The sequence below is a fragment of the Scyliorhinus torazame genome, chromosome 17 (assembly GCF_047496885.1).
Source record: "Scyliorhinus torazame isolate Kashiwa2021f chromosome 17, sScyTor2.1, whole genome shotgun sequence".
Classification (NCBI taxonomy): Eukaryota; Metazoa; Chordata; class Chondrichthyes; order Carcharhiniformes; family Scyliorhinidae; genus Scyliorhinus; species Scyliorhinus torazame.
In genome coordinates, this window is record NC_092723.1 from 60,129,282 (window position 1) to 60,155,670 (window position 26,389).

Below are 26,389 nucleotides of genomic sequence, written 5' to 3' on the forward strand. Positions count from 1 at the left end.
ATACCTTGTTGAAGGCATCAATGAATTTTACACCTTTGTATGTGATGGAGAGGAAAATAGTTGGAATCTTTTTCATTTGTTCAGTGGATTTCTAGACAAGAGCACAAGGGAAACATTAAAGACTCAAGCTTGGTTTAGTCCAAAATACTGCCACTATTCTATTGCGAACAATAGATACAAACCCTCATTTTTGCACAAGCATCCTGCGTTGATTCAGTCCCCTTCAGTTCTTTAACCAGCATGGAACCCAAGTACTGCAACAAATTGAAACAGTTATTCACAACATTCCTCTTGGTGGAGAAGTGAATAAGAAGTCACATGCCTTTTAATATTATTCGTTGCAAAGTTACACCAGATGAAAAGCCAAGCAGCTGCCAACCTGGAGAAGTTTCCAACAGCAGCTGTCCTCATAATGTCACCTTTAAAAGTACTTTGCCAAGTAAAGTTCAAAGTGACAGACTTAATACATCCAAAGATGTGGTGAGGTGGACTGGGCATGCTAAATTGCCCTATTTTCCAGAGATGTGCAGGTTAGGTGGAGTTATGGAGTTACAGGGATAGTGCGGGGGAGCGGGCCTAGGTAAGGTGTTCTTCAGAGGGCCGTGCAGACCTATTAGGCCGAATGGCCTTCTTTTGCACTGTAGGAATTCTAAACCATTCTAGGATAGTAGCTAAAGATCACAGCATACTTTAGACTCCAGAAACCCATAAGCAATGTAACTGAAGACCAGTTAGAACCAGGTTTTTCTGGAGAAGTATTTTTAGTTCGCTGAATTACAAGTTACACAAGATCGGCAACAAATAAACTAAGAGGATAGCTTTGTGTGGAAGAAAGGATGTTGAATTAGAGACAGAAATGCTTCTTTTCAGGAAGACAAGAGGGTTTTGATGACAATTATGTGCGAAATGCAATGATTCACAAGAAGTGGGCGGCACGGTGGCACAGTAGTTAACACTGTTGCCTCACAACGCCAGGGATCCGGGTTCAATTCCAGCCTCGGGTCACTGTCTGTGCGGATTTTGTACATTCTCCGCGTCTGTGGGTTTCCTCCAGGTGCTCCGGTTTCCGCCCACAGTCCAAAGATGTACAGGTTAGGTGGATTGGCCATTCTGAATTACCCCTTAGCGTTCAAAAAGATGTGTAGGTTAGGTTAAAGGGTTATTGGGATAGGGCAGGGCAGTGAGCTTGGATCAGTGCAGACTTGATGGGCCAAATGCCCTCCTTCTGCATTGTAGGGATTCTATGATTTGAAGTGAAGCATGCTACTTTCTTTAGGCTGTAAAATCACTGATAAGGGGCTAGCCTCGAAGGAATATGGTAAGGTTAATAGGAAAAGCAGCAGCAACAACATCCAGTGGGTACTTGACTAATGTCTCTTCATTCATTGTACCCCATGCACTTTGGAGCTTATAGTGCTTCAGATAGGTGGCAATGCCTTTTGAGAAATATGCCACACCAAACATGTTAAACATTTTGTGTATTGAGTATAGTACTAAATTACTAATTCAAGTATTGCATACTCACGTTCGCCTCATAGCCACAAGATTCAAAGATAAGTTTCTCTGGCTGGTGCTGCCAGTTCTGAACAGGAGCATATGGTGTTGCTAAACTTGGTGGCCGAAGTGTTAATCTCGACTCACGCCGGTCATCCTGGGGAAACAAAAGAACAAGACTTGTTGGTACAAAATACCTGTCATCACGTAAGGATTATTGATGGCATCTATATAGGCATATTTACATAAAACGTACACCGCTGTCTCAGCTTAGAGCCACAGATGGCAATAAATCTTTAGGGAAGAAAGCCAATCACTGCCTATTTATCGCAATCTGCAAAGAAAGTATCCTCTAAATGACGTTTGGTTGTCCCCAACGAGGGCTGATACCTAACTAACCTCAGAATATACTTATTTACAGTCATTAGACCGTGTGACCTTAAATGAACAAACAAGTGAACACTTGAGCAACAGATTAAACTTATATGGTGCTATCTTTATAAAGCTGCGTATACTTGAACTTTGACAAATTATAGCATTTGTTCCACATTGTCATCTGGAGGTCAGATCACACAAAATCCATTTTCAAGAATTGTCGATATAGGCCGGTCGAGTCCGCCCCACTACCGCTGCTAGTGAGGATGGAAAATTTGGTGCTCAGCCAAATCTTCCGTTCACTGCAGTAGGATTGGAGAGTCTCACTGCTGTGAACGGATGGAGAATCCCACCCATATTCTTGGTGAATTTGTCACAATTTTAAATGAACAAGTCTTAATGACAGGTCTCCTGCTGTTGCACAATAATGTGAAGTGGGAATAAACTCATGGTTAAATACATTTCTTCCCACATCACTCTAGCTCATCATATCATGCTGTACTTTCTGTCCACCCTCTAATTTAAAACAGACATGCACGATTGTGTTAGATTGCATTGAAAATTGTAAGATCTGTATAGCACTATATGTGTAACCTAAACAATGAAAATGTTTTCAAAGTTTGGAAAAGTCAAAGATACATTTCTGATGAAATTCGCAGATCAGTTAAAGAATACTGACGATGGACTTCCGGTTGTGGCGATGCGGAGCTAAGCCGCACATTTCGGCGGCTCCCGCTAGAACTGACTTTTGGGTTCTCCAGAGGAGCCCCAATGGAAATTTTTCGACGACTTCCCGTGTGGGAAGGTGAGAGAAAGGTCCCCCTTCCATAGTGTATGGGGGGGACCAGAAGTGGAGCGGTAAAAAAAAGTGGCTTTGGAGCAGCGAAAGAAACGAGGGGAGAAAAAACAAGATGGCGGAGGACGGAGATCGAGCAACATGGGGGCCGGAGCAGCAGGAGTTTCTCAGGCACTGTGTGGAGGAGCTTAAAAAGAGGTGCTGGCGCCACTGCTGACGGCGATCGAGGGGCTGAAGGAGACCCAGAAGGCCCAAGGGGTAGAGATCCGAGAGGTGCGGGAAAAAGCCACCGAGAACGAGGACGAGATCTTGGGCCTGGCGGTGAAGATGGAGGCGCACGAGGCGCTGCACAAGAGGTGGCCGAAAGATTCGAGGACCTGGACAACAGGTCGAGGAGGAAGAATCTTCGGATTCTGGGACTCCCTGAAGGGGTGGAGGGGGCCGATGCCGGGGCGTATGTGAGCACGATGCTCCATTCGCTGATGGGTGTGGAGGCCTCTCCGAGTCCCCTGGAGCTAGATGGGGCTCACCGGGTCCTGGCGAGGAGACCCAAGGCCAACGAGCCGCCAAGGGCGATAGTGGTGAGGTTTCATCATTTCGTGGATAGGGAGTGTGTCCTGAGATGGGCCAAGAAGGAGCGGAGCAGTAGATAGGAGAATGCGGTGATCCGAATCTACCAGGACTGGAGCGCGGAGGTGGCAAAGAAGAGAGCTGGTTTTAATCGGGCCAAGGCGGTGCTGCATAGGAAGAGGGTGAGATTCGGAATGCTGCAGCCAGCGCGACTGTGGGTCACATTTCAGGATCGACACCACTACTTTGAAACGCCTGAAGAGGCTTGGACCTTTATCCAAACTGAAAAATTGGACTCAAACTGAGGGTCTGTGGTTGTGGGGGGGATGTCGATTGTATACAGGGTTTTAACTATGCATAAGGAATGTTCCACGGGTGGGGCGATGGAAGGGATGGGGGAAGAGATTTGATGGGGAGACTGTGGGGAATGTGGGCGCCGGGGCTGGAGGAGGGGAGACCTGGGGATGGGGGAATTGGGATAAGGCGGCAACAGGAGCTGCGCCACAGGGGGCGGGGCTGGCTCACAAAAGCGCAGGCTTTTTCCCGCGTTAGGGAAGGGCGGAGGGGGGGGATGGAGGAGCGCAAGGAGGAGGGGGATTTCCACACCGGGGGGTGGGGGGGGTCAACGGAAGGCAGGGAAGCCGGGGTCAGCGGGTGTCAGCTGACTTACGGAAATGATATGGGGGGGGGGGGGCAAAAGAGCTAGATTTGGATCTAGCGGGGTGAGGGGGAAAAATAGGGTTGCTGCTGCATTGGCCGAGGGGGAACTGAAAACGGAAGAGGTGGTCGGGGTGGGGGTTCCCCGTCTGGGGGACTGGAGAGTGCGGGAGGCGCGGGCACGGGACTGGCCTAAAACAGGAGATGCCTAGTCGGCAGGGGGCGGGGGGGGGGGGGGGGGGGGGAGACCACCAATCCGGCTGATAACGTGGAATGTGAGGGGCCTGAATGGGCCGGTTAAGAAGGCCCGAGTGTTTGCGCACTTAAAGGGACTGAAGGCAGACGTGGTCATGCTTCAGGAGACACATTTGAAGGTGGCAGACCAGGTCAGGTTAAGAAAGGGATGGGTAGGATAGGTATTCCATTCGGTTTTTTTGTTCTGAGCAGGCGCTGATCCCGAAAGTGGAGGGAACGGAGTATTCGGCCATAGCCATCTCAGACCACGCCCCGCACTGGGTGGAACTGGAGTTGGGAGAGGAGAGGGACCAACGCCCGTTGTGGCGTTTGGATGTGGGATTACTGGCAGATGAGGTGGTGTGCGGGAGGGTACCCGGGGTGCATTGAAAGGTATTTGGAGGCCAACGACAACAGGGAGGTGCAGGTGGGGGTAGTATGGGAGGCGCTGAAGGCGGTGGTCAGGGAGAGTTAATCTCCATCAGGGCTCACAGGGAGAAGAGAGAGGGCAGGGAAAGGGAGAGGTTAGTGGGGGAGATTTTAAGGGTGGACAGGAGATATGCAGAGGTACCTGAAGAGGGACTACTTCGGGAGCGGCAAAGTCTCCAGACGGAGTTTGACCTGTTGACCACAGGGAAGGCAGAGGCACAGTGGAGGAAAGCACAGGGGGTGACGTACGAGTATGGGGGGGAAGGCGAGCTGGATGCTGGCACAGCAGCTCCGTAAGAGGATGGCAGCGAGGGAGATAGGTGGAGTCAAGGATGGAAGAGGAACTATGGTGCGGAGTGCGGTGAAAGTAAATGAGGCATTTAAGGCCTTCTATGAGGAGCTGTACAGATCCCAGCCCCCAGCGGGGGAAGAGGGGATGCAACGATTTTTGGACCAACTGAGGTTCCCGAGGGTGGAGGAGCAGTAGGTGGCTGGTTTGGGGGCGCCAATTGGGTTGGAGGAGCTGATTAAAGGACTGTGGAGCATGCAGGCGGGGAAGGCCCCGGGACCAGGTGGGTTCCTGGTTGAGTTCTACAGGAAGTACATAGACCTGTTAGCCCCGTTGCTGGTGAGGACTTTCAATGCGGCAAGGGAGGGGGGAGACCCTGCCCCCGACAATGTCTGAGGGCGACGATCTCTTTGATCCTGAAGCGGGATAAGGACCCACTGCAATGTGGGTCGTATAGGCCGATTTTGCTCCTTAACGTGGATGCTAAGTTGCTGGCAAAAGTGCTGGCTATGAGGATCGAGGACTGTGTCCCGGGGGTGATTCACGAGGACCAGACGGGATTTGTAAAGGGCAGGCAGCTAAACACCAATGTGCGGAGGCTCCTAAACGTGATAATGATGCCATCGGTGGAGGGAGAGACGGAGATAATGGCAGCTATGGACGCGGAGAAGGCCTTTGACCGAGTAGAGTGGGAGTATCTCTGGGAAGTGTTGCGGAGGTTTGGGTTTGGGGAGGGGTTTATCAGTTGGGTTAAGCTCCTATATAGAGCCCCGGTGGCAAGTGTGGTTACGAATCGGCGGAGGTCGGAGTATTTTCGGCTGTATCGAGGGACGAGGCAGGGGTGCCCATGTTGTTTGCATTAGCAATGAACCTTTGGCCATGGCACTAAGCGAATCCAGGAAATGGAGGGGGTGGTCCGAGGGGGAGAGGAGCATCCAGTGTCGCTGTATGCAGATGACCTGTTGCTGTATGTGGCGGATCCAGTGGACGGGATGGTGGAGGTCATGCAGATCCTCAGGGAGTTTGGGGACTTCTCGGGCTATAAGCTCAATGTAGGGAAAAGTGAGCTCTTCGTTGTGCATTCAGGGGACCAGGGAAGAGGGATAGACGACCTACCGTTGAGGAGGGCGGAAAGGAGCTTTCGGTACTTGGGGATCCAAGTAGCTAGGAGTTGGGGGGCCCTGCATAAACTTAATTTGATGCGGCTGGTGGAGCAGATGGAGGAGGACTTCAAACGATGGGACATGTTGCCACTCTCGCTAGCGGGCAGAATACAGTCGATTAAAATGATGGTCCTCCCGAGGTTTCTTTTTGTGTTCCAGTGCCTTCCAATTATGGTCACCAAGGCTTTTTTTAAAGAGGGTAGGCAGGAGCATTATGGGTTTTGTGTGGGCAAACAAGACCCCGAGGGTAAGGAGGGGGTTTCTGGAGCGGAGTAGAGACAGAGGAGGGCTGGCGTTTGCCCAATCTGGGTGGCTACTATCAATAGATGATCCGTAAGTGGGTGATGGAGGGAGAGGGGGCGGCATGGAAGAGGTTGGAGATGGCGTCCTGCTAAGGAACGAGCCTGGGGGCGCTGGTGACGGCACCGCTGCCGCTCTCGCCGCCAAGGTACACCACCAGTCCGGTGGTGGCGGCAACGCTAAAGATCTGGGGGCAGTGGAGACGACACAAGGGTGCGATGGGAGCCTCAGTGTGGTCCCCGATCAGAGATAATCATCGGTTTGTCCCAGGAAGAATGGACGGGGGTTTCAGAGCTGGCATTGGGCAGGGATTAGAAGAATGGGGGACCTGTTCATCGATGGGACGTTTGCGAGCTTAGGGGCGCTGGAGAAGAAGCTTGGGCTACCCCCGGGAAACGCTTTCAGGTACATGCAAGTGAGGGCGGTGAGGGAATTCCCGTTGCTCCCGGCACAGGGGATTCAGGACAGGGTGATTTCGGGTGTATGGGTCGGAGAGGGCAAGGTGTCGGCGATATATCAGGAGATGGAAGAAGAGGAGGAGGCTCTGGTAGAGGAGCTGAAGGGCAAATGGGAGGAGGAGTTGGGGGAGGAGATTGAAGAGGGTCTGTGGGCTGATGCTCTAAGTAGGGTTAATTCCTCTTCCTCGTGTGCCAGGCTCAGCCTGATATAGTTTAAGGTTATTCACAGAGTGCATATGACAGGGGCGAGGCTGAGTAGGTTCTTTGGGGTGGAGGACAGATGTGGGAGGTGCTCAGGAAGCCCAGCTAATCACGCCCATATGTTCTGGTCGTGCCCAGCACTGGATGGGTTCTGGAGGAGTGTTGCGAGGACTATGTCCAAGGTGCTGAAAGTCCGGGTCAAGCCAAGTTGGGGGCTAGCACTATTTGGAGTGGCGGACGAGCCGGGAGTGCAGGAGGCGAAAGAGGCCGGTATCCTGGCCTTTGCGTCCCTGGTAGCCCGGCGGAGGATCTTGCTAATGTGGAAAGACGCGAAGCCCCCCAGTGTGGAAGCTTGGATAAACGACATGGCAGGGTTCATCAAGCTGGAGAGGATAAAATTTGCCTTGAGAGGGTCTGCGCAGGGGTTCTTCAAGCGGTGGCAACCGTTCCTAGACTATCTCGCGGAGCGTTAGATGGAGGTCAGTCAGCAGCAGCAGCAACCCAGGGAGGGGGGGGGGGCGTTTCTTTCGGAGGGGGGGGGGGGAGAAGGGTGGGCGGGGAAAGGGTTTTTTCCTAGGGGCACTTGAGAAAGGAAAAACATAAACATATGGGAAAGTTAATATGTGGGGAGGAACCCATTGTACTAAGTTCTGTATTAGGTTGGATTGATATGTTTATGTCTTGCTCTGCAACTTTTCTTTTCTTTTTTGTTATGGGGGAGGGGGTTTGAATGGTTGAACATTTTTGTTGAAAAATTCTGAATAAACATATTTTTAAAAAAAAGAATACTGACGATGAAAGAGTTTGCATTTTTCACAGGCAAAGGGACCCATTGAACGACTGATTTTCCACGATGAAGTCTGAGGTTTATAGAGTGTGCAGTGGAGCTCATAACAGCTGCAAATTATGGCAAGCATCTGATGAATAATTAAATATCCAAAAACGACCAATTACTTAAGCCAGAAATAAAAACTGGACTGCAAATTACAGCTGAAACAGCAATACAAGGCCGTATAAGAATGAGAAAACCCATTGTCATCAGAAAATGTCACCCATGTGGCTTCAGGAAGAACCAGCTGTAGCTGTGTCAGGAATTGAAATGATATTGATTTGAAAATCTTTTGCAGAGGATTATGGTGTTAAATTTATATGGAAGTTAAATTTTGATTTACTTCATCAATCAATAGGCAAAACAAAATTTTTCAATCATGTCATGTTACAATTTATTTGTAGTCATCATGACAATTGTTTTTGTTCACATACGAATAAAGCAAAAAAGCCTAATTTATCCTTTATTATTTAAGCTCCCTTTATTTTAGAGTGAATATTATTGATAAATTGTGCATATGCAGCATTAACAGAGTTTAATACATTTATTAACTATTCTTTGGAAATAGGTTGTAGGTTATAAGGCTCTGGTTATAAGTGCCACATTCATTTCTCTGGTACTGAGAAAATGTTACTCATTTGAAACCGCACTTTTGTGAAGGAGACCAATGGTATCCACAGTACAATTTTGATCTTTACTTCAAATTTCTCAGGCTCGTCACCATCATTACCTCATACAAGGTGGCGGCGTGGGCTTAAGCTTAAGTAGGGTGCTCTTTCCAAGGGCTGGTGCAGACTCGATGGGCCGAATGGCCTCTTACTGCACTGTAAATTCTATGATTCTTATCCAACTCGATAATAAGATGCACTGCACTCCCTAGCTGTTCGCTTCCATCTTCTCTGCCATTCTTGTACATCTCCTCTGCAATCTTTCTAAAGCTTTGGCATCCTCCCTGTGGTGTTGGGTGCTCTGAGGTACAGACGAACCAACACGGTTGCGATTGGTACAACGCAGTTTTATTCCAACTAGTTATTTACACATCTGACTTGGTACTCAGCACGTGGTGACTGTGTTGAGTGTCTTGTTAATGAGGTCCTGGCCTTGTCCTGTCTCCAGATGGACTGACCAGGAGGTGTCGTGTTTCTTGTCTTATACTGTGTCTGCTCTTATCTGTGATTGGCTGTCGTGTTATGTGTGCTAATTGGTCTGTTGGTCTGTCTATCATGATGTGTGTGTTGTGATGTGTGTTTGAATATCATGACACTCCCTAAAATGTGGTAACCACAATTAGACACAAAACTCTCAAGGCCTAAACAGTATTTTAGAAACGCGTTGCATAACTTCTTTGCTTTTGTACTCTATACCTTCGTTTATAAACTTTTGATCTCAATATATTTTTCACAATCTCTCCAAGTGCCCTGCATTTTAATTGATTTAAATATGTACGCCGCTGCTCCATCTGTTCCAGCATTCCACTTTAAAATTCTACCTATAAATTAATATTGGGTGCAATTCTCATAAATGGGAACAAAGTCCCCTAGCGATAAAGGGTCTGAATGGAGAACGTGCGATCAAGGCTGCATATAGCAAGAGGTCAGGATGCCCTTTTTAAAAGGCATCCCGAACTTCGAGGCCCCCAAAAGAATCCCAGGCCCTCCCCCGCCAGCCCGAATGCGATATGTGAGGGTCCCCCCTGTAGTGATCTCTGTATATCAATATACATGATCAATGTGTGTAAAACTAGTACAGTCAATTTAACACTAGGGGCGGGATTCTCCAACCCCCCGCCAGGCCGGAGAATCGCCAGGGGGCGGCGTGAATCTTGCCCCGCCGCCGGCTGCCTGATTCTCTGGCGCCAGTTTTTCAGCGGGGGTGGGTCTCGCGCCACGCCGGTCGGGGGCCGTTGGCAGAAGGCCCCCCGGCGATTCTCTGGCCCGTGATAGGCCGAGTGGCGGCCCGTTTGCAGCGGTTCCCGGCGGTGTTAAATACACCAGGTCTGCACCGGCGGGACCTGGTTCTGCGGGCGGCCTGTGGAGTCCTTGGGGGGGGGGGGGCGCGGGGGGGCCCCCCATGGTGGCCTGGCTCACGATTGGGGCCCACAGATCCGCGGGTGGGCCTGTGCCGTGGGGGCACTCTTTCCCTCCGCGCCGGCCGGTGTAACAGTCCGCCATGGCCGGCACGGAGAAGAACCCCACTGCACATGCATTGGGATGACGCCAGCACACGCTGGCGGTCACGCACATGCGACAACTTGCGCCGGCCGGCAGAGGCCCTTTGGCGTCGGTTGCCGTGGCTCTAAGCCCTTCGGCGCTGGCTGGCGCGGCGCCAACCCCACCGCCGGCGGCCTAGCCCCTGAAGGTGCGGAGGATTCAGCACCTTCCGGGCGGCCCGACATCGGAGTGGTTCATGCCACTCCTCGGTGCCGGTACGGCCCGCCCTGCCGGGTAGGGGAGAATCCCGCCCAAGATGTCTCACTATCAGGTGATATAAAAAGGATTTTCCCGCTCTTTCTAAGAGTGTGCATCAAGACAAGACATAGAATAGCTAGAGAGAGAAGTTATAAGTTGTTTCATTATTATATTGTATAGTTAGTTAGTTATCTTTACTATATTTTATTTGTTTACTAGTTGAGTATTACGTAAAAAGAACTCACAAAAATAATTTATATTACTCAATACATTAGTTTATCTTTACAAGAAGACTACTCTTCATCTCATCAACTCGGCTGGTTCAGAAGAGTAATATACTATATTACACAAAGTAATATAACCTGGTACCAGAGTAAATTAGGTTTTTAAGAAAGACTATTAAAACATTTAGAACAAAAAAGAAGAAAAATCGGACTCAACTATTGACTGCAGAAGTCATCGCAACATCGGAATCTTCGACGAAAAAACATTTTGATGGACCAAATTCAAACACCCAGACATATAAAGTCCACTGGTAATCTTAATTTGAAGGTTTTTAAACAACAGTTCCAGCTCTATTTAGAAGCTAGTGATTTAAATGCTGCATCAGATGCCAGAAGAATTGCTTTACTTCTGTCCCTAGCAGGACAGCAAGCAATCAAAATCTTCACTTCATTTAATTTTGCTGCTGGTGAGGCTAAATCGAAGTTTGATCAAGTAATAGCGAAGTTCGACGAACAATGAAAAATGCTGACTAATGAAATTTTAGAAAGATTCAAATTTCATAAAAGAGTTCAAAAAAGTTGGTGAACCAGTGAATAACTTTATAACAGATCTGAAAATTCTCGCCAGCTCCTGCAAATTTTTAATGCTGTGTGATTCTAAGATTCGTGATCAGGTAAGTTTTGGAATAAGAAATGAAAATTTAAGGCAAGAATCTTTGAGGCAAGATGATTTAACACTAAAAATAACAATGAAAAAATGTTTATATCGCGAACAATCAAAGAATCAGTATAATGAATACCTAGAAAATAAATGTGAAAATGGCACGAAAACTCACCACGAGGTAGAGGCAGTGTTGAAAGTGAAGAAGTTGGATGTTTTGAACGGCAGCCATCTTGCGCGCATGCACTCTAACCAGTACGCACATGCGCACATCCAAAAAAGAAGCAAACCAGCAACATACCGTTCTGCGCATGCGCGAGACGCTGCTCATGCACAGTTGAAAAAAGAATGCCCTCTGGAAGAAAATTCAGTACCAAACGGCGATCATCCCTGGTCTCTGGGGTGAAGGGTTGAATCCCAAAGCTTCAGGTACCTTAGAAACTGCACATTAGAGTAAGGCTTACTGCCTCACTCTGATATGCAGATTTGCTAAAACGTGATCCCGCCCATTGTGGGCAACATTCACCGCGCAACGCCTCGTGAGATTGCGTTGAAGCAGCCATGCTGGACTGCGGCAAGCTGCTTTTCCGGCGCAGCGTGACTGTAGGATTGCGTCCAATGACTTTCCTCATCTAGAACTTGAGTGAACGGGATAAGCAAATTTGCATCTTGTTAAGGGCAATTCAGGATGGGCAATGAATGCTGGTCTAGCCAGTGAAGCCCACGTCCCTTGAATTAATTTTAAAAACCAGAGTGAAGGATTAGGAGACAGAAGCACAAGGACAGAATGCAAAATGTGCAAATGAGAGCAGATGGATTCAATGCCAAATCAGGTACAGAAGGATAAATAAACAGAGGGACAGAACGATTGGATTGAGAGTGCAAACAGGGCAAAAGTAAAAACTTACACATTTTAAATGTGGGATTTAAAAAATCAATCAATACCTGAAGGAACGAACCTCACACTTGTGCAAGAGAGGTTGATTGGCAGTATTAAATCATTAAAAGCGTACTTTCATGTGAAATGATAAAACAACTTTCTGGTGCAAGTTTCGTTCATGTCTACCACACAGGTTCACACCATTCAACACGCTTCAATGGTGAGGCAGACAGTGTGATGCTATTTTCACAAAGTTAATGGCGAAGAAATGCAACAACATTTGGATACTCACATTTAACTGCTCATTTTCCCCTTGTCTGAAATGGTTGTACCATTTTACATCTAAATAATGGAGAACCACAAAACAGCTTCACTGTTATTTTGACTGCAACTTCTGGTCCCATGTTGGCGCTGAACTGTAAGAAGGTGAAACCAAAGAATTCTATGCCTCTCAACCTAACTTGCTGATGATCATCTAATGCAATTTTAATCCATGACAGATACTGTTCCTTAAAAAAGTCCAGTTAAATTACCTCTGTAAATATAGTTTGTAGGCTGTCAATACAGTCCTCCTCTGGTGCAATCTCAATTGCAAGGTATCGTTCTATTCTTCCTTCGGAAACTGAATGTAGTGTGACTCAATAGAATTTGGAGAATCGAATCAAAACACAGTGGTGCCACAATGCAAGGAACCAAAAATCTTGATTGAAACAAAATGCTGACAAAAAAACACTAAATTATATTTATGAGTGGTTCATGTAACTCATTTCGATAGTTAAGATAGCAAAACACCTATTTAATCTGGAACACCTGGGCACGATTCTCTGACCCCCCCCACCGGGTCGGAGAATCGCCGGCGGCTGGTGTGAATACCGCCCCCCCCCCCCCCCCCCCCCCCCCGTGTCCCGAATTCTCTGCCACCAGAGATTCGGCGGGGGTGGGAATCACATCGGTCGGCGGGATCCCCCCGGCGATTCTCCGGCCCCCGATGGGCCGAAGTCCCGCCGCTGTCAAACCTCGCCAGCCGGCGTCGATTAGACCTCCTTTTGAACAGCGGGACAATGCGCCGCGGGCAGGCTCCGGGGTCCTGGGGCGATCTGGCCCCGGGGGGTGCCCCCACGGTGGCCTGGCCTGCGATCGGGGCCCACCGATCCGCGGGCGGGCCTGTGCCGTGGGGGCACTCTTTTTCTTCCGCCTTCGCCATGGTCTTCACTATGGCGGAGGCGGAAGAGACCCCCTCCCCTGCGCAGGGATGCCGTGAGCGGCCGCTGACGATCCCGCGCATGCGTCGCCCGGCGAAGTCCTTTCAGCGCCAGCTGGCGTGGCACCAAAGGCTTTTCCCGCCAGCCGGCGGAGCGGAAACCGCTCCGGCGCGGGCCTAGCCCCTCAAGGCGAGGGCTTGGCCTCTAAAGGTGCGGAGATTTCCGCACCTTTGGGGCGGCCTGACGCCGGACTGATCCGCGCCGGTTTTGGCGCCGGGTAGCGGACATTGCGCTGTTTGTGGAGAATCCCACCCGTTTCATATGGGGTGACTTAATGAAATGGTGTTCATTAGATCATAACAAAGCCCCCATAGAATCTTATACATTCCAATAAGATTGCCTCTCAATTCTTTTAAACTCCAAAAAGTATAGGCACAACCTCTTCAACTTTTCCTCATGAGACAACCTCTTCATCCAGGAAACAGCTCCGTGAATCTACTCTAAGCCACGTCTAATGCAAGTATATTCCCCCTTAAGGAGACAAAAAGTGTTCACTGTACTGCTTTAGCAATAAATTGTATTCATTTATTTGTTTGTTCCTGTGACGTGGGCGTCACAGGCTGTGCCAGCAATTATTGCCCATCTCTAATTGCCCTTGAAGTGGCAGTTCAGAGTCAACCGCATCGCTGTGTGGGTCTGGAGTCACATGTAGGCCAGACTGGTTCCTTCCCTAAAGATCATTAGTGAACCAGATGGGGTTTTATGACAATTAACAATGGTTTCATGTTCATCATTAGACTTATAATTGCAGATTTATTATTGAATTCAAATTTCACCATCTGCAGTGGCAGGATTTGAATCTGGGTCTCCAAAGCATTATTCTGGGTCCCTGCTTTACTAGTCCAGTGACAATACCACTACGCCACCGCCTCCCATTTCTCATTGAACGTCAACATTCCATTTGTCTTCCTAATCATTTGCTATACCTGCAGGCTAATGTTTTGTGATTCATGTGCAAGGTCACTCATATCCCTCTTACTGCAGCACTTTGTCATCTCTCTCCATTTAAATAACATTCAGCGTTTCCATTCTTCACGCCAAAATGGACAAGCTAATATTTTCTGACATCAACCCAATTTCTGCCCTTTCACTTAACGTATCAATATCCCGTTGAAAAATTCTTTGTATCCTCCTCACAACTTGCTTTCCTACCTATATTTGTAGCAACAGCAAATTTGGCTATATATAGTCTATGGCAATACCAAGTTTCTGTCCTCACCCCCAATGCCATGAGCTTTATCTTACGCAGGAACCATTTATGTGGCACTTTATCAAATGCCTTTGGAAATCCAAGTATGCTAAATCTACTGGTTCTTTACCTACTCTGCTTGTTACACCCTCAAGGGATTTTAATAAATTTGTTGAACACAATTTCCCTTTCACAAAACCATGATGGCTCTGCCTGAAGGTGTTATGATTTTCTAAATATCCTGCTACTACATCCTTAACAGTGGATTCTAGCATTTTATCAGTGACAGATATTTAAAAAAAATTAATTTAGAGTACCCAATTATTTTTTTTGTTTCAATTAAGGGACAATTTAGTGTGGGCAATTCACATAACCTGTACATCTTTGGCTTGTGGGGATGAAACCCTGCAGACACGGAGAGAATGTACAAACTCCACACAGACAGTGACCCGGGGCCGGGATCGAACCAGGGTCCTCAGCGCCATAGGCAGCAGTGCTAACCACTGCACCACCAATGACAGATATTAGGCTAAATAGCCTATTGTTTCTTGCTTTCGAACTCCCTCCCTGTTTTTAAATAGTGCTGTTACATTAGCGGTTTCCTATCTGTCGGAACCTTTTCAGAATCTAGGGAATTTTGAAAGATTACAGCAAATGCACCCACTAGCCTTGCAGCCACTTATTTTCAGACCCTAAGATTCAGGCCATTAGGTTCAGGGGACTTGTCATCCTTTGGTCCCATTATTTTTCCTACTCTTTTCCCTAGTGATCATGATTGTCCAAAAAAACGTCATATTGGGCTCAAAATGTTGGGCAGAATTCTCCCAAGCTCCCTGCTGTCAGGTTCAATGTTGGGCATAGGGGGGAGAATATGGTGGGAGACCAAGAAATTGGTTTCACACAGGCATGAATTTACAGCGGGATCTTCTGCTGCTGCCCTTTATAATGGTTTGGAAAACCCACCAGAGGCCAGTGGGAAACTCATTCCTAACCCCCCAGGCCAGACTCTCTGTGATGACTGTGGGAAACACTTTTGGAATGATGTGGTGTGCAGATTTTGGGACTCACTTGAACAATACCTGGGCTGCCTCTGGAATTCAGGGTAGAAACCGCCCAGACCCCTGGACCCTTTTACACCACAGCAATGGGCCCAGGTGCATCTGCTGGTGAACCTTCCAGATTAGATGTCCAGAGGGAGTCCATCTTCCAACTTCAGAATGTTCCTGGAGGTCCTTCTTCATTTTCAGGAGGTCCACCGTCTTTCTGCATTAGTAGGTCGTTGATGTTGGCCGCCTTTTCAATAAGGCACCCGGACACAATAGCAGATTATTCGCCATCCAAGCCCGCCCAACCACTCAATACAGTGTGAAACATCCTGCTGAATAATTAATTAGATCGGGGCCAGATAATTGGCATGTTTTCCCGCCAGCCTCCGCAGCGGAAAATGCTCCATGTTCCTGCCCCGCCACACATTTAGTTTAAAAATAGGAGAATTTCACTCCTTAACCTTGTTTCTTGCCACAGATGCTGCCAGACAGACCTGCTGAGTCTTTTCAGCAGTTTGTTGTTGCCTCAGATCCCCAGCATCCATAGTATTTTGCTTTTATTATATGATTGTTTAAATTCCTGCTTCCCTTTTGACTCTTGATTTGCTATTATTCTTGGGGTGCTTTGTATCTTCTACTGTGAATCACTGAATTCTTATAGTACAGAAGGAGGCTATTTGGCCCATTGAGTCTGCACTGATCGTCTGAAAGAGCATCCTACATACCTGCCGTATCCGCATAACCCCACCTAACCTGCACACCTTTGGACTGTGGGAGGAAATCCAAGCAGTTATGGGGAGAAAATGAAAACGCCACACAGTCAAGCACCCAAGCTAGAATTGAACCCGGGTCCAGGCACTATAGGTGGCAGTGTTAACTACTGTGCCGCCCTGTGAAAGATTAAAACATTATTTGTTCAAAGCCTCTTTGCATTTATTTGTTTCCCATTATTAATTCCTCAGTCTCACCCTCTAAGGGACCAATGCTAACTTTAGCTACTCTCTGTTCCAAATACTTGTTGAAGCTATTGATGTCGGTTTTCACATTTCCTGCTAGCTTATTTTCATATTCCAATTTCTCCCTTTATTATTTTTAGTCATCCTTTGCGGAGTTCTAAAATTTTCCCCGTTTGTCTGTGCTACTCCGAATGGATACTGCGCTACTAACCCTTGTAGCATTGTACATCTTTTCCTTCAATTTGATACCATCCTTACTTCCTTAACCATCCATGGATGATACATCCTTCTTGTAGCATCCAACTTTTTCATTGGAACATATGTTTGTTGAGACTTATGATCTATCTCCTTAAATGTTTGCCACTGCTTCTCTTAAACCTATTTTGTGTGAACGCCAGAAAAATGCAGGGTCAGCTATGTGATCTATATTCACCCGATCAATATATTTCAATTCTGCATTGATCAATAAAAGAGAAAACCTGCATGATATTCTTTAAGAGATTTAGCGTAATTGATCTGTACCCATATTTCCCAATCAATTACACTTTGGTCATAACTGTTTATGGGCTGCAACCAATTGCAAAAGTAACATTTTTGAATCCAGTGAGAGTGAAATAAACACAGTTGAAGTGAACAGTCAAGTAAAGTTTGGCAATGATGTCTTTTTATTGATGGCAGTTCAGCTCCCATCGTACACCACGGTATGCTTATTTCCATGAATTATCAGTATTTACTAAATAAGTATAAAACAAAAGCAGGAAAAAATAAAAAGGCATGTTAAATTCATTTTTATTGAATTTCAAAAACAAGTATATCAAGATCTGTGAAGTCCCAATTTTTGTTCACGTCTTACTGTTGGTTTTAAAAGGAACAGACATTGTGCAGTCACAAAACTTTAAAATGAATGACCGAATAATGAAAATAAACCTAGTCAAATAAAAGAAGCGGAGAAAGTGCCAAATCTTAGTCATTGAAAGCTTTGGTGAAATTTAAGGGAACTGTATAAACTTACTAAAAGATAATTATGGCAATTCAATCACTATCCAGATAGTGTGATGAATAAAGGATGCTATCTCTTAAAATCTAGTATTGATTTATCAACGCAGTTTGACATTTATGGTTTATGAAGCACATTTTATTCTATGATTAATGACACCACCATTATCCTACAACCTTTTCCAAGGACAGAATGAAAAATGGTCACCACATTACAACTACTTACTACCCAACTGGTCTATGGCCATGGGGGTTTTAGTCTTTTTAAAATTTTGATCCCTTTACCATAATGTGCATATTCTGTATTTTTGTGTTTTTATTGATGCATGGAATAAATCAAAGGTTAGATATTGAATTAAGCATACATTAAACAGTTCAAGCGCCAGCGAAAAGATATGAGCTGAGTTTTTCCAGCATTTTCTTTCTCATTTCAGGCGTTGACATTACACTCACAGTTTCTTTTCTAAGGACTACTTCAGTCCATTTTGCTGGAAATAATTAAGCCACTTTTGCAGCGTACAGACCATATGCTTAAAATGAATAAAGTAGAGCACCAGCATACGGTTTCATATCATACAATTCAGTACCTTCATTACTGTCAGACAACTCATACGTGAGTCAGTGCAAAATAGGACTCTGTGACCAGTATCAATGACATCAGTTTTAAATTTATTGCAGGCAATCAAAATTAAAAACTTAATTGAAAATACAAGATGTTACCATACTCAATTTTGTCTTCTACGTCCTTGAACATGCTATCACCTCTCAAAACGATGCTCATCTTTCGGCAACTTCTGAATTCCAGGTTTCTGTGCGTGCCACACTACACACTGTTGTTAGACAATTGCTACCTACCAAATGTTTACCCAGGGAGCACCAATGCTGGTATTGATCAAGTAATTAAGATCAATCATCAATGAAGCAGCAGAAGCATCATTCAATAAAGGCAGAACTTGAACTAAGAGCTAGTTTGAGACCTACTTGACAGAGATATTTGTCATTGATGCAAAACAGAAAGACTACATGATGCGCAATGTCAGCCCAAACACTGGGCTAAAACACTGCACAACCTGGAAGTAGCCATGATCGCCATGCAAAACATGGGGAGATACTGCTCAAATAAACATTGCAACAACTTATGTCACGGAATTCAAATTGCCTGTGACAATAGAAATCTAGAAGTTAGGTATGAAGGGATCAAGAGAGCTTTGGTCTTACCATCACTGATGTTGCCCCCATGAAGTTGGCAGATGGTGAAGTACTCAGTGACAGAAGTAAGCAGATGTCCTGCTGGGCTGAACACGATAGTGAGCAACACTCCTGTGAGACGGACATTGCCCAATCTGAACTGGACGCTCTCCTGCAGTTTCAGTTCATGGATGATTTAGGTGACGAACCCTCATCTCGAACTTAGGAAGGTCAGAGACGGTTAAGCAAACTGAAAGGCAACTGAAAGATAGAATCCAGCTGACTGCTCAAATACGCTAAGTCTATTGGCACATCTATGCTGGGAAGTAGACTCCATTTTCACAGAACATGCATGATGCAAAAATCATCATAATCTGCAAAAAAGGTGACAGAGGAGACTACAACTCAACAGGGGCATCTCACTCTTTAGCATCTTCTCTAGGCTACTACTTAAAATATTCCATCTATTTGCAGACCAAGTGTACCCGGCAGCATAGTGCAGTTACTGTATCAGCAGATCTACTGTGGACATGACCTTCTCCTTATGCTAGCTACAAGAGAAGAACAGGGTATAACGCTTTACCTTACTTGAATGGATATCACTAAAGCATTCAACAACATCACCAGAGCAGTTTTACAAGATTTTGGGGAAGATTGGCTGACCACCAAAGCTCCTCAGTCTCCTCTCCTCCTTTCATGACAACATGCACTGTACTGTACAGTCTGATAGTTCCACTTGCAACATATTCAGAATGGAAAATGGAGTGAAACAGGTGGAGTCCTAGCCCCCATGCTGTTTGGCAACTTCTTCACCGTGCTCCTGACTTTGCCTTCCCTATAGAATTGAAAGAAGTCTACTTGCATACCAGGTCAGACAGCAAGCTCTGCAATCCATCAAGACTTAACGCAAGGACAAAAGTGCACCACGTTCGAATAAGAGAGCTCCTCCACACTGATGATGCTGCATTAGAGATCCACAAGGAAACTCAGCTACAAAAACTTGTGGCCTGTCTTTCTCATGTCTGTAACTTGCTCGCCCTGACAATAAGGGTCAAGAAAACCATGATTATGGGACATGTTGTACCTCAGCTCTTGAGCACACTAAATAACACCCTGCTAGAAGTGGTTAGGAAATTCTGCTACCTCAGGATCATAGTGACAATCTGACCCTTGATGCAGAACCTGTTAAATGCGTAGGAAAAGCTGACTCACAAAACACACGTGGAATATCAGGCTGATCTGTAGGAGATAAATTGATGATTAGTAAGATCTGTGTTCTTTGCACCTCGTCATATGGTTGTGAAACATGGATGACTTGCAACGAGCAAGCAGCTTAACAATTTCCATCTTTAGAAAGATAGCAAAAATTCCAGCCACAAATGAGGCTGTTGAGCAGCAACTGTGAAAATATGCTGTTAATAGTCCAGTCACAACTCATTCAACAAAGTGTAACATTTCCTAAATGTTTTACAGCAAGGCATGGAAGCTTTCATCAGTTCAGTACTTTTATATTGACTGCATTTTGGAGAGTGGGGGCATGGCACACTAGAGAATCATTGGCAGAAACGTCTGGATTTCTGTGTTTAATGGAGGATGTGCAGACTCCAGAAATTGTTGTTAATTTTCAGAGGAAAAATGATGACCAACACTGATGGTTTCACTGTCATCACTATGGTAAAAGCCAAGTCATATTTTTTTTTTAAATTCACATGCAACGAATTATGAGAACACTTTTGCCAAATCCCCATTCAATTTGTTAGTGACACATTTTCTGCTTAAGTGCCCATCCACATCACAGATGCAAACCATCTTAATGGGCAGAATTTTACCCCCAAGGTGGGTTCTGAGATACGGGAGGAGTGTAAAAATAAATCAGAGAGCTCTTATTGGAACTATCAAAAATTTGACCTTACGTCGATGGACTGACTGATCTGAAACAGCCATGCTCCATTTCTCAACTGGAAAGGCAACTGCCAAAAATCTCCCAGAAAAATTTCAACTTTCCCTGAAGAATCACGTCAATGAACAGTCATATTGCTGAATAATGGCATAAAAATGTTTTTTTTATCTACTTGTTACTTACAAGGGAAAGAGAAGTGGAATCCTTAACCAACCATGGATTGAAATTGCCAGCAGTCCTAGCATATGAAACCTTGCAAGTAGCATGTAAAATAAATCATGAAGTCAGCACAATATGAAACAATTTTAAAAAATATTTTCCTATAGAAATAAAATTCAGGAAATTGCTGGCAATAAGGTCAGTGATAATGAAACATATAAACCTATGAAAGCAGTATTTGAATGCATAAATATTCAACTTTGGGGTGATGTTAAATTGTTCTTGTGGTAAGCTATTTAACATTAGTGTTCTCCGTACATTATGGATCTTACCAGCTGTGCTATCAATGACTAACCACCATGATAAATCTTAATCATTTATTATCCAACATTCAGCATCTTGGTAATGCAAGGCTCATTTTACCTGGGATCAAATCTCAAATTATATGAATCTGAAATTATGGAATAGACATTTTTTTTAGCCTAATCCTGAGTACCACCGTTTTCCTAGCTGAGGTCCGGAGCAAGAACCCTGGCTAACTTTTATCCCTCCCTACCCTTGTGTTATGATCCCAGTTGATGTTATAACTGGACGAGACAATGCCAGAATGGAACCCTGGCTAAAATGACAGTGGGTGGGATTCTCTGACCCCGGGGCAGGGTCGGAGAATCGGCGCCGGTCGGGGGCTGCCCTACATGGGCCCCCGGCGATTCTCCGCCCGGGATGGGCCGAGTGGCCGCCAAGAAAGCCCGAATTCTGCTGGCAGCGTTCACATGTGGTCTAACCTGGTGGGACCTCGGCGTCCAACCTGCGAGGGGCGGCCTGGTCGGGGGGTGGGATCCGACCCCGGGGGGGCCTCCACCGTGGCCTGGCCCGCGATCGGGACCTACCGATCGGCGGGCCGGCCTCTTCTGCTGGAGGCCTCTTTTACTCCACGCCGGCCCCTGTAACTCTCCACCATGTTGCGTCGGGGCCGGCGCGGAGAAGGAAGCTAGTGCGCATGCGCGAGATCAGCCGGCCACAACATGCATGCGCAGACCCGCGGTGCCCGTTTGACACCAGTCTTGGCAGCTGGAGCTGCGTGAGTCGCGCTCAGGATCGCTGCTCCTGGGGGCCTGTTGATGCAGTCGTAAAACGCGATGGCGTTTACGACGGCGTCAACACATAGCCTCAGGATCAGAGTATCCCGCCCAGTCACTTTTCTTTAATTTTTTTTTTTTTTTTAAAATATATTTTATTGAAATTTTTTTCCCTGAGCAACATTTTTCCCGCTTGCAAAACAAGCGAAACGATAACAGTAACAAAACAGAAATGTTTAAACTTTTTAACAATAATAATAATAGTAGTAATAATATACAAGTAACAAAACCTCGTACTCTATTGGCCTATACTCAACTGCCGCCCCCCCTCCCCCCTGGGTTACTGCTGCTGGTCATCCGTCTTCCCTCTAACGTTCCCCTAGGTAGTCGAGAAATGGCTGCCACCGCCTGGTGAACCCTTGAGCCGATCCTCTCAGGGCAAACTTTATCTGCTCCAGTTTAATAAACCCCGCCATATCGTTTACCCAGGCCTCCAGTCCGGGGGGTTTCGCCTCCTTCCACATGAGTAGGATCCTGCGCCGGGCTACGAGGGACGCAAAGGCCACGACACCGGCCTCTTTCGCCTCCTGCACTCCCGGCTCTTCCGCAACTCCAAATAGAGCTAACCCCCAGCCTGGTTTGACCCGGGCCTTCACCACCTGCGAAATCACTCCCGTCACTCCCTTCCAATACCCTTCCAGTGCCGGGCACGCCCAAAACATATGTGCAAGGTTTGCCGGGCTCCCGCCACACCTCCCACATTTGTCCTCCACTCCAAAGAACCTGCTCAATCTTGCCCCCGTTATGTGTGCTCTATGTAGCACCTTAAATTGAATCAGGCTAAGCCTGGCGCATGAGGAAGAGGAATTTACCCTGCTTAGGGCATCAGCCCACATACCCTCCTCTATCTCCTCCCCTAATTCTTCTTCCCACTTTCTTTTTAGTTCGCCCACCGACTCCTCCCCCTCTTCCCTCATCTCTCTATAAATCTCTGACACCTTGCCCTCTCCGACCCACACCCCTGAAAGCACCCTGTCCTGTATCCCCTGTGTCGGGAGCCGCGGAAATTCCCTCACCTGTTGTCTAGTAAACGCCCTCACCTGCATATATCTCAAGAAATTCCCCCGGGGTAACTTATACTTTTCCTCCAGTGCTCCCAAGCTCGCAAAAGTCCCATCTATGAATAAATCTCCCACCTTCCTAATTCCCAACTGGTACCAGCTTTGAAATCCTCCATCCATTCTTCCTGGGGCGAACCTATGGTTGTTCCTGATAGGGGACCCCACCAGGGCTCCCCGCACCCCTCTCTGTCGCCTCCACTGTCCCCATATGTTCAGTGTTGCCGCCACCACCGGGTTCGTGGTGTACTTTTTCGGTGAGAACGGTAGCGGCGCCGTCACCAGCGCCTCTAGACTCGTCCCTTTACAGGACCTTCTCTCCAGCCTTTTCCACGCCGCTCCCTCACCCTCCATCATCCATCTACGTATCATTGCCACATTGGCGGCCCAATAATTATCTCCCAAGTTCGGTAGTGCCAATCCTCCTCTGTCCCTACGCGCTGAAGGAAACCCCTCCTTACTCTCGGAACTTTCCCTGCCCACACAAAGCTCGTAATGCTCCTATCTATTTTATTAAAAAAGGTCCTGGTGATTAAAATAGGGAGACATTGAAATACAAATAAGAACCTCGGGAGGACCATCATCTTAATTGCTTGCACCCTGCCCGCCAGCGATAAAGGCTGCATGTCCCACCTCTTAAAGTCCTCCTCCATTTGTTCTACCAGCCGTGTCAGATTAAGTCTGTGCAAGGTTCCCCAGCTCCTAGCGATCTGAATCCCCAAGTATCGGAAGTTTCTTTCCACTTTCCTTAGCGGTAAGCCTTCTATCTCTCTACTCTGGTCCCCTGGATGTATCACATATAATTCACTCTTCCCCATGTTTAACCTATACCCCGAAAATTCCCTGAACCTCCTCAAGATTCGCATAACCTCTATCATCCCCCCCGCTGGGTCCGACACGTATAGCAATAGGTCATCCGCGTATAACAAAACTCGGTGTTCTTCTCCCCCTCTAGTCACCCCTCTCCATTTCCTGGAGCCTCTCAGCGCCATGGCCAGAGGTTCAATTCCCAGCGCAAACAACAATGGAGACAGCGGGCATCCCTGTCTTGTTCCCCTATATAATCGGAAATACTCCGATCTATGTCGACCTGTAACTACGCTTGCCGTCGGTGCCCCATAAAGTAGTCTAACCCAGCGAATAAATCCGTTCCCAAACCCAAACCTCCTTAACACTTCCCATAAATACTCCCACTCCACCCTATCAAATGCCTTCTCTGCGTCCATTGCCGCCACTATCTCTGCCTCCCCCTCCACTGAGGGCATCATTATCACCCCTAATAGCCGTCGCACGTTAACATTCAATTGTCTCCCTTTTACGAACCCTGTCTGGTCTTCGTGCACCACCCCTGGGACACAGTCCTCTATCCTCGATGCCAGCATCTTTGCTAGCAGTTTGGCGTCCACGTTCAATAGTGAAATAGGTCCCACACTGCATCGGATCTTTGTCCCTCTTCAAAATTAGCGATATCGTCGCCTCCGACATTGTCGGGGGTAGTGTCCCCCCCTTCCCTGGCCTCATTGAACGTCCTCGCCAACAACGTGGCCAACAAGTCCACATATTTTGTGTAGAATTCCACCGGGAACCCGTCTGGCCCCGGGGCCTTCCCTGCTTCCCAGTCCCTTAATAACCTCGTCCACCTCAATCGGCGCCCCCAGGCCTGCCACCGCCTGCTCCTCCACTTTCGGGAACCTCAACTGGTCCAGGAACTGCCGCATCCCCTCCTCTCCCTCTGGGGGCTGAGACCTATACAGTTCTTCATAAAAGGTCTTAAACACCTCATTTATCTTTCCTGCCCTTCGCACGGTGTCTCCCCTTTCATCCCTAATTCCTCCTATCTCCCTCGCTGCTGCCCTCTTTCGCAGTTGATGCGCCAACAGGCGACTAGCCTTTTCCCCATATTCATACCTCCTCCCCTGTGCCTTCCTCCACAGTACCTCCGCCTTTCTGGTGGTCAGAAGGTCAAACTCGGTCTGGAGTCGTCTCCTCTCCCTGTACAGCTCCTCCTCCGGGGTCTCTGCAAATTCCCTGTCCACCCTTAAAATCTCCCCCAGTAATCTATCCCTTTCCTTGGCCTCTGTTTTCCTTTTGTGGGCCCCAATAGAAATCAGCTCTACTCTGACCACCGCTTTTAGTGCTTCCCAGACCACTCCCACAGGGACCTCGCTGTCGTCATTGACCTCCAGGTATCTCTCGATACACCCCCTCACTCTTGCACACACTCCCTCATCCGCCATCAATCCCACATCTAATCGCCAGAGTGTTCTCTGCTCCCTGTCCTCTCCTACTTCTAGGTCCACCCAATGTGGGGCATGATCCGAAACCGCTATGGCTGAGTATTCAGCTTCTTCCACCCTAGAGATCAACGACCTTCCTAGAACAAAAAATCTATCCGGGAGTACACTTTATGGACGTGGGAGAAGAAGGAATACTCCCTGGCCCTGGGTCTAAGAAATCGCCATGGATCCACTCCCCCCATTTAGTCCATAAACCCCTTAAGTACCTTGGCCGCTGCCGGCCTTCTTCCAGTCCTTGAGCTGGATCTATCTAGCCCCGGGTCCAGCACCGTATTGAAGTCCCCTCCTAAAATCAAATTTCCTGCCTCCAGGTCCGGAATACGCCCCAGCATCCGACTCAGGAACCCCGCATCGTCCCAATTTGGGGCATACACATTAACCAACACGACCTCCATTCCCTCCAGCCTACCACTCACCATTACATATCTACCTACACTATCTGCTACGATGTTCTTTGCTTCAAATGCTACCCGTTTCCCCACCAAAATGGGCACCCCTCTGTTGTTTGCGTCCAGTCCTGAGTGCTGCCCAGGTACCTCTTCCTACTTAGATCCATCCCGATCCATATCCCCAAGGCCTTTTTCAATTTGTTGGACAAATTAATCATGCCGTTTGTATGGGGGGGGGGGAAGAGAAGCTAGTATCCCAAAGAAGGTCCGACAGAAAACAAAGTGAACCCCGAGACACCTGTCCCACCCATCCTTTCCTTCGCCTAACTTGGTCCGCCACCTTTAGGTGCGTCTCTTGGAGCATAACCACGTCTGCCCTTAGTCCTTTCAAATGTGCGAGCGCTCGGGCCCTTTTTATCGGCCCATTCAGGCCTCTCACATTCCACGTGATCAGCCTCACTGGGGGGCTCCCTGCCCCCCTCCCGTGTCGACTAGCCATTACCTTCTCTAGGCCAGTCCCATATCCCGCCTCCGCGCTCCTGCTCGCTCCCCCAGCGTCGCATTCCGCCCCCGACCACCTTCTCTTTAGCCATTTCCTTTTGGATTTCCGCAGCAGCAACCCAGTTGTCCCCCCCCCCGCTAGATCCCTATCTAGCTTGATTGCTCCCCCCATATCACTTCCGTAAGTCAGCTGACTTCAACTGACCTCGGCTACTCCTGCTCGCTCCTCGGCCCCCCCGGTGTGAGGGAACTCCCATCCGCCTTGCGCCTGTTTTCCCGCCTTATTCTTTCTGGCGCGGGAACATCCCTTTACCTGTCCCGCCTCTTATGGCGCAGCTCCC

The 26,389-nt window shown here is 47.5% G+C and overlaps 1 protein-coding gene across 6 annotated transcripts in view; it reads right to left on the minus strand.

Annotated features, from left to right (window-relative positions):
- LOC140393897 (ankyrin repeat and SAM domain-containing protein 1A-like) overlaps nucleotides 1-26,389 on the minus strand; it is a 642,533-nt gene that overhangs the window by 30,540 nt on the left and 585,604 nt on the right. For all 6 annotated transcript variants that reach the window (XM_072480500.1, XM_072480502.1, XM_072480497.1 and 3 more), the window contains 3 exons: nucleotides 1,526-1,651; nucleotides 183-254; nucleotides 5-91 (listed from right to left, as the gene is read on the minus strand). In XM_072480500.1, the coding sequence (XP_072336601.1) occupies nucleotides 5-91; nucleotides 183-254; nucleotides 1,526-1,651 (285 nt within the window). The remainder of the gene's footprint in view (nucleotides 1-4; nucleotides 92-182; nucleotides 255-1,525; nucleotides 1,652-26,389) is intronic.